This window comes from Prionailurus viverrinus, chromosome E2 (genome assembly GCF_022837055.1).
Source record: "Prionailurus viverrinus isolate Anna chromosome E2, UM_Priviv_1.0, whole genome shotgun sequence".
Classification (NCBI taxonomy): domain Eukaryota; kingdom Metazoa; phylum Chordata; class Mammalia; order Carnivora; family Felidae; genus Prionailurus; species Prionailurus viverrinus.
The window spans coordinates 10762306-10771251 of NC_062575.1; the positions used below are offsets into that span (position 1 = coordinate 10762306).

The following is an 8946-nucleotide window of genomic DNA, read 5'->3' on the forward strand; positions in this document are numbered from 1 at the left end:
TGGGGCTAGAAGTTGACCAAATATGCTCCTTTTCAGATCATGACTGAGCATTTTCAGAATCAGCGTGTATATATGGTGGAGGAAGAGGGTCTTGAAGAAAAGAAAGTTAAATCAGAACACTTCTGAGAAATCTGTATTCTGAAGTGGCAGACACAGTACAAGTCCCACCAGGGGATGCAGCCACTCAGAAAGGTTAACGGGCCAGCAAGGGGCTGTGACTGGGATGGAACAGATGGGGCATCAGGCGGAGAGGTTTCTAGATTATACCGCACCCTGAATCTCTGATTTAGAGAATTCTCATCAATAAAATGTCTGCTAAACTTCCAAGAGAAAATCTTGTAGCCTAAGCTTGTTTTTCTGGATTTTGTATTTTTTTTTTTTTTTTTTTTTTTTTTTTTTTTTTTTTTTTTTTTTTACAAATATTTTATCAAAGTTTATTTATTTTTGGGACAGAGAGAGACCGCGCATGAACGGGGGAGGGGCAGAGAGAGAGGGAGACACAGAATCGGAAACAGGCTCCAGGTTCTGAGCCATCAGCCCAGAGCCTGACGCGGGGCTCGAACTCGCAGACCGCGAGATCGTGACCTGGCTGAAGTCGGACACTTAACCGACTGCGCCACCCAGGCGCCCCTGGATTTTGTATTTTTAACACAGACCTGGTTTCTGAATAAGGGAGAGGGCCTAGGAAATTGGGGAGGATTTGAGAGCCCATTTTGCAGAAGCCACATTAACGGTGTGCACGTAGGTGGATCATTATTTTCTGATCTGTAGCCCACAGAGGGCAACATCACAATGAAACGTGATAGCGAAATTGGGTATCTCTTGTATTCCTACGGGCACAGATGCCCATGTGACAATTCTGACTTCTTCTTGTGAACCATCAGCCTATAAATCGTGACCGAGCTTGCAAAGGGTGTATCAAGGGATGATAAACTCGCATATGTACCTCTTGGTGCTACGACAGACCTCGTCACTCCATTTGCCCTCAGCTGACTGGGAGAACAGAGCACAGTTTTCGCGCTTACCGCCATTAGGCTGTGCACGGTCCCAGTTGAGGAAGGAGATGGTGACTCCGTTGACATCAACAAACTTGCCCTCGGTGACCATGTCATTGATGCCCAGCCAAAAGTCATTGACACCTGGCAGGCTTCTTTTACCATAGTCTCGGAGGGCGTTGATCTCGTCAGAGTTTCTGGGGACCACCAGGGTTCCTCCCTTGGAGATACAGTCTTCGTTAGCTTCATGGAAGTGCTTCAGGCCTTCCGAAGCAAGGTAGCATTTCTTGTGAAACTTTGTGCCTCGGAGACAGACTGTAAAGATGTGAAATTGGATATATTAAGAGGCTTTTTGAATGTTAGACATCTAGGGCTGGACTTGGAAAATGGCCATTAATATTTGTGGAATGAATGATATGTGATGATAATGCTGAGTTAACATTTATTGGAGATTTTGTATGTGTCAGGCCCTATGCCAAGCACTTTATAATAATGAACTTGTGTCATAATCACAGCAGTCCCATGAAATGAGATTGTATTGCTCTTGTCTTTACTACTGAGGCTTATAGAAGTTGTTATTGTAACAACTTAGTATGTAAAAATGTAACTTACGTAATATAGATGATCACAATTACATAAACCCACCTCTGTCCCACCCCACTCTCAAAACATGGTTTTTAGTCTCATGCTGCTTTGATATATACCTACTTGCTAGTTTGTATAGCTCCATTGTGTGCTGAATTTCCTTGGAACTTTTGGGACTGGGTGGTATTTCATAATGATTTAAAAAACAAAACAGACAAAAGTCTGAGCTGACATATGGAGAGACAGTGATTTTGTTACACAGATAACTCAGCCCTGGTAATATTGTTTAGGTTATCCAGGATAAACCAAACATAAAGATCGTTTTAGGGCAAAGCATTAGAGGGGTGCCTGGGTGGCTCAGTCGGTTAAGCGTCTGACTTCGGCTCAGATCATGATCCCATGGTTCGTGGGTTTGAACCCCGCGTTGGGCTCTGTGCTGACAGCTCGGAGCCTGGAGCCTGCTTCTGATTCTATGTCTCCCTCTCTCTCTGCCCCTCCCCTGCCCACACTCTGTCTCTCAAAAATAAGTAAATGTGGGGGCGCCTGGGTGGCGCAGTCGGTTAAGCGTCCGACTTCAGCCAGGTCATGATCTCGCGGTCCGTGAGTTCGAGCCCCGCGTCGGGCTCTGGGCTGATGGCTCAGAGCCTGGAGCCTGTTTACGATTCTGTGTCTCCCTCTCTCTCTGCCCCTCCCCCGTTCATGCTCTGTCTCTCTCTGTCCCAAAAATAAATAAACATTGAAAAAAAAAATAAGTAAATGTGAAAAACAACATTAAAAAAAAAGCATTGGAGAACCTCGCTCTGACGGTTACTAGGTGTGTAACTGTTGGAGAAAATACTTAATTTATCTGTGCCTTAGTTTCCTCATGTATAAAATGACGATAATAATAATGGCACCTAAACTGTTGGAGGATTAATGTGTTAATGTTTATGAAGTATTTATAGTGCCCAATTGTGGGTAAAGCATTAATAAAACCCTTTTGCTTCCTGCTTGGGCATTTGACGTTCCTTTAACTTTCGAATTCTGTTCCTGGAAGCCTGATAAAGGGAATATGTCAGTGGTAGTATCAAGTAACATTGCTTATGGTAAAAATAACCTTGAACTGGTAACATTTAGCTGGCCTGGGAGTTATAAATCCTCGATAGGAAGCCATAACTTTAGTTTTCCCTGAAAGTGCTAACTCTTGTAACCGGACAGGTCTCTTGCAGAACCCTTGAAATTCTGCTTCTGGAGTTGTTATGTGAGGTATTGGATCGCGGGGGTATGAGTCTTGTGAGCAAGGGCTATTCTTGAACCCACACAGTGTGGCTCCCTTTTCCTTATGCCTGGGAGCCAAGAAGCATAGCTCTGGGACAACAGCTTGGACAGCTGCATCCACTGCTTGGGAGCCCTCGCCCCTTGCAAAGAGGAGTGTTAAATGCTGCCCTCTTTTGGCAGAGCTGTGGTTCTAACCAATGTCCTTGCATTTGCATCTGATGCACAGTGTGGCCCAAGTGAGTCCTGTGATCCTGTATTTAGTTGAACCTCAGCAGATCTCCCAATGGGCACATAATAAACATCTGATGAATGCTAATTATTTTTGCCCATTAATACTTGCTTCAATTCTGTTTCATTGCCTATCAGAGAAGAATTATGAACACACTTTTAAAATGCATTATTGACACGCCTGTTTTTATTTCTATACCAGCCATATATAGGAGAAGGGAGTGGAAAACCAAGCTGATTTCCCAAAAACAGTTGTCTCCCCTGCATTTGAATCCTCTCTCCTGGACACACCTCTGGCTTGTCAATGTCTCTTTCAAAACGATGTCACCTAGGGGTGCCTGGGTGGCTCAGTAGGTGAAGCATCTGACTCTTGATTTCAGCTCACAGTTTGTGAGATCCAGCCCAATGTCGGGCTCTGCACTGACAGCACTGAGCCTGCTTGGGATTCTCTCTCTCTTTCTCCTTCTGCCCCTCCCCTGCTCATATTCTCTCTCTCTCTCTCTCTCTCTCTCTCTCTCTCTCTCTCTCTCTCTCTCCCCCTCTCTATCTCTCTCTCTCAAAATAAGTAAACATTAAATAAAAATAAAAAGGTGTCACCTAGGACTTGACGTGTACTCTAGGTGTGGCTTGAATTGCTGGCAAATCACAATTTCTTTTCCTGTCTCTTTTGAGACAAAGCATTGATGGGGATGGGTCGGGTCTTACCTGTCTGTAAGGCTTGCATTTCCTTCAGGGCATTGACTTCTCTCCAGAGCTTTTCAACTTGAGTCTTCAGGTCTCCATCCTTTTCTGGGGGATATTTTCGAGGGGGTGGGGTGGGGTAGGAGGAATGAAAAGTATGTGATTAGAGTAAGATAAAAGTAAAACAAAATAAAACTTTGGGATCCAGAATGTAAGGTGGGGGTGGTCTTGCTGAAACTGACCCCAGTGTACATGAAAAGTAACGCATGAAAGGAAGTCGTCCAGGAAGATGCATAGAGCTTGATTGTGCTAATAAAACCAGAAGGTCCTTCTGTGAGACAGGGCTGCTATGCCTCGCCAGCCCCATCCTGTGGGACTCGCCCTCCATCAGGCATCCGACCTGTTGACTTTCAGAGCATCTTAGAGCAACGTACGTCATCTCCAGACGCTTTCCTTTGGGTTCGTCCTGCCTGGAATACACTTGCCCCAACTCTTGTCCATTTCCTTATTGAGCTGAAATATCTTTTCTAGACGCCTCTTCTCGTTATTTTCTCTGTGTTAGCATCTATCAGGCTAATCTCTTTCTTTGAACCTTTCACTTTTCTTGAGAGCACTTTAATCCATAATTATTTTTTACTTGCACTTTCATTCGTCTTCCTGTCCATGGTGCTCCTGATGCTTAATAGAATGAATAAACAAGATCCTAGGACTGATAGGGGCTGCCTTAGATATTGACAGTTTGAGCTCTTCAAAGGCAGGAATTATAATAAATTGTAAGAAATAATAAAAAAAAACAATATGGAGAGCCAGCATATACTGTGCCCCAGGAGCTTAATGCTTTCAATATTCCCATGAAACAGACACCATCACTATCCTCCGCTCACAGAAGAAATCGAGGCACAGAAAGCCGAATTAATCTGCCATACGTCAGCCAGCCGCTACGGTGCAGCTGGGATTTGAATCTCTCTCCCTCCAAGTATGTTCTCTTCACATCACTCTGATCTGCTCTTGGACAGTAATTGCCTGGGCCCTGGCACATGGCCTTAGAGGAGATGCTTGAAGCTTGGTATGAACTATCCCCAGCTGCCTTCTTATGTAGATGCCATATGGGGAATCTGTGTTCTGTCCTGGATTTTTCAGAACGGTCCCAAATCCACGCACGCTGATTCATCCTCCTCTTAAACTTGCAATCTGCCAGCCAGGTGGTCCCACATTTGGGTTAGGAAAATGCTTTCTGGGGTACCCGGGAGTGGACCCCACCTCCTTTTCACTTGATAGTGCACATCAGTCCTCAAAGCATCCAGTAGCTCAGCTCAGAAATACAGTAACCCATGAATTTGCTCAAGGAGACCATTCAATCCAGAGTAAATATAAAGGTGCATTCAGAATGCAAGCCCATCGACTGTTTGTTGGAGGCCAGGTTTGCAAAGACCGTGGGAGACTTGCTTCCAAGTTTGAAGTTGTCAACCATACAAATGTCACCGCCCTTCCCTCTCAGCTTCCTGCTCCATTCTGTATAAATAAGTACCCTCCACAGGGAAGCTGTAAACTGTAATTAACATGAAGACACATGAATAATATTATACTCCTGAGAGTCCATTATGGCAATCATTATCCAGGTCGCTTGGCTTTGCCTTCTGTCCTTTGTGACAAACGTGGATGTGTTTTGTATACACTGAATGCAGGGAACAATTATTTCACTGTAAAAATTATATTTTATTCATTTCTATGACACATAATTTATTAAGACCTATGGCTTAAATACCACAGAAATTTTGTTTTTGGAGTTAAATCACTCAATAACCCTTTTGAGTTAAAAAAGAAAAAAAAGAAAAAAGCTTCCTTTCATTTTCTTGATGTTTTTCTCCAAAAGTAGTTTCAGTACAGAAATGCAAAAATAATTCCTGGGAAGCAACCAGGAAACACACATAGGAGTTCTACCTCAATCTCATTAACAACCAAAAAAAGGAATATTTGTCAACCTTATTAACCATCAAAGAAATGCAAATTAAGAGACGTGTTTTGTTTTGGGGTTAGGTTAGCAGAGCTTCAGCCGATGATGCGATGATGCGATGTTAGGTGTGTGGGGTGGTGACTCTCATACTCTGAAGACCGAGGCAGCCTGGGTTGATGCCATTATTTTGGGAGACGATTGGAAAGTGTGCCAAACCTGCGTTTCCTAGAGGTGTATCCTAACGTCCTACCTTAGCATGGGGTCCATATATGTATTCAAAGCCATTCACCGAGGCATCAGATCAAAAAAGATGGAAACCAGACAGAAGTTCACCAAGAGAGAACAGAGTACATAAATCACGATCCAGCCTTGCAATGGAAGATTATGCGGCTGTGAAAGGGACGGGCGTATGCCTTATGTGGATAGCCAGGATCCAATAGATGAAAGAAATTAATAGCCAATGCTTATTTGTTTAAAAATATCAAGTTTTCATTGTGCATTAGAAAAACTCTGGTAATACTATTTCCCGACCGGTAACAGTGGGTAATTCTGTGGAGAGGGTTGGGAGAGAAAAAAAATGGCTTTCCCTTTTGCATTTCTAAAGTTTGGTATCATTCCCGGGTACTTAAAATATTTTAAAATTGTACGTGTTGGTGGAAAGAGAAGTGTTCGGTAAGTTCACACTTATTGCTTCACTTACTGGTTTGGAATCTGCTTTCTGACCTAACAGCTAAAATTCCTTGGGGAGGCTGATGTTTACGCGGTGTCCCCAGTCAGTTAAAAGACACACAGAAAGAAGCTTGAGTGAGCTCTTGCGAGTGGGTGAGGGTGGATTGGGGGAGCTCGGCACCACCTGAGCTGAATGGCTTTAGAAATGCCCCCACAGCACGCGCGCGCGCGCGCACACACACACTCACACACACACAGGTCCGCGTGTTCACGCCCCATCCCCCACCCCTCCCCCCATGGTCACCCCTTTGCCATTGCCTCCCAGCGGTGAAGAGACTCTAGCAATGAAAATGCCCCATCACACAGTGTCTGCTCTCCCTGTTCTCATCTTCACCAAATGCTTTATCATAAGTGAGAAGTATTTTAACCTTCCATCCAATAGAGGGAAGAGGAAACTGGAGTATTTTATAAGGAAAAGAGATTCCCCCTGAAGAAACCTTGCATCAGATCTAAATCTTAGAAATAAATGCCCCCTGAAAAGGGCACTTTGTAATATATTCAGAGCAGGACACAAGACAAGCCTCCTTTTTACCCAACCCACCAGCCATGCTGTGTGTCAAATCCAGGCTTGAACTCCATGGGTACGCTTGGTATGTTTTGTTACTAAGGCAGTGAACTTGAGAAGGAAATAGTGTCATTATATTCACCCTGAAATATCCTGAGAGGAAAATGAAAATAACTCAGGGGATGAGCTAAAACATCACTCTGCTTCTCTCTTGATACTTTTTTCCTCTTGCTATGGTTCAGCATATTGCAAATAAATTACTGTTGTCTTTGTTCTTTGCAGGATTTTTTTTAAATTTTGAGATAAAGAGAGAGAGAGAGAGCAAGGGTGGGGCAGAGAGAGAGGGGTACAGAGGATCCAAAACGGGCCCTTTGCTGACGGCAGACAGCCCGATGCAGGGTTCGAACTCACAAACTGTGAGATCGTGACCTGAACCAAAGTTGGACGCTTTACCAACCGAGCCACCCAGGTGCCCCTGTTTTTTTCTTTCTTACCTCTTCACTCAGTTTGAGCCACCCAGATTTGGGGATTGCTAGGAGATTCAGTTTTGCATTACAGTGTTTTCGAACATGATGTGACTTCACATGAAGAAATATTTTTAAATTTAAAAAGAGGTTCAATTTCTCTCTGATGTGAAAAAGCTTAAATGTGTTGCATAGACTGTCCTTATGTTGTCAGGGGTACGAAGACATACGTATGTGATAACCGATGACGAAACGGAAGCCATATCACAATAACTCTGTCCTTACCTGTACATTTAATGAGTATAGCTCTCTTACAAATACATTTGAACAGTTATACAGTATCTAAGAATGAGACAGTATACTCTATTAATCAGTCTATTCTACTTGATTCCTCATTCATAATACCAGATATCCACCTATCTATATTGACTCTCCCTAAAGAACATTCTGTGTGGCTGAGCTCGCTTGACAAAGGATGTGCAATACAGAAACTTTTTCTTTTAAAAACAAAAGGCCTACTGCTGATTCCTTGAAGTGTCAAACTGTCCCAGAGAATTAAAAGGTCACTTTGTTTTCTGAAATGCCATATCCACATGATGGCATGGCACGATCACCGGAGACAGTTTTCCCGGCAGAGCTGGGAAATGAACACTGCCCAGTCCCTCCCCACACTGAGCAAACCTAGAATTTCGCTGGAGTGAAAAGCCCCATTACCTTTCACTCGGCGTTTGCTGTGCTTCCTGGCTTTGAATTTGGATGTGTGGCTGGTGGTCTGGTCCAGGAGTAAGGTGATAACCAGGATGTAAATTACAAGCCCGTTCTTTGCCATGGCTCTTGGGTAAGTCTGATGACCACTCTGCCAGTTCCTCTGGAGTAGCTAAGAGGCGAGTGGACTGGGCAGCCTCATCTTGCTCTGGAGGGCGTGGGCCAGCTTTATAAAAGTGCGTGTGAAGGTTGGCTGGCGTCCTGCTGACGAAATGTTTCAATTCCTCGGCTGGCCACAGCATAAGGTGGCCCCTTGTTCTTGTGTCTCGGGTTAGCCTTTTTTTTTTTTTTTAAATATTCCAGTTACATTTTCTACTTGACTTGCCTTTTCAGAGTGTATGAGAGTTAACTAAGAGCTGAAGGGCTTTACCTGCTTTCTTCTTTTCTTTTTTTAAAGTTCAGGAAGTTTGGACTCTCTCTGTGAGGACCTCAGTTTGTATGCCCTTGCTTTGGACCTCCAAAGTTCACTTAATGTTCTAGGAAACTCAATTCGGTTTTCAGGGCAAAAAAAAAAAAAAAGGCACACACAAAAAACTAGGAAAGCTACTGCATGTGTGTGTGTGTGTGTGTGTGTGTGTGTGTGCGCGCGTGCGCGCGACATCAGAGTCTACGCATGCTCAAGTGTCTATACAGCTCCAGTGGGACTTGGGAATGACTCACTCACAGCGATGGCTAGAGTGGAGAGTCCGTGATAAAGGAGAAGCCTTTCTATTAGGATTTTGTGGATTAACCAAGAATTGTATTTGGGGGAAACACACCTCAGAATGAAAAGAAAATTAAGAC

General features: G+C 43.8%; 1 protein-coding gene across 1 annotated transcript; it reads right to left on the bottom strand.

Moving 5' to 3' along the window:
* Window positions 1-660: 660 nt before the first annotated feature.
* CLEC3A (C-type lectin domain family 3 member A) lies at window positions 661-8227 on the bottom strand. The gene is made up of 3 exons (XM_047837053.1): window positions 8113-8227; window positions 3771-3854; window positions 661-1310 (listed from the first exon to the last, which is right to left on the bottom strand). The coding sequence occupies exons 1-3, from the start codon at window positions 8225-8227 to the stop codon at window positions 919-921; spliced, it is 591 nt and encodes a 196-aa protein (XP_047693009.1). The 3' UTR covers window positions 661-918.
* Window positions 8228-8946: the final 719 nt, after the last annotated feature.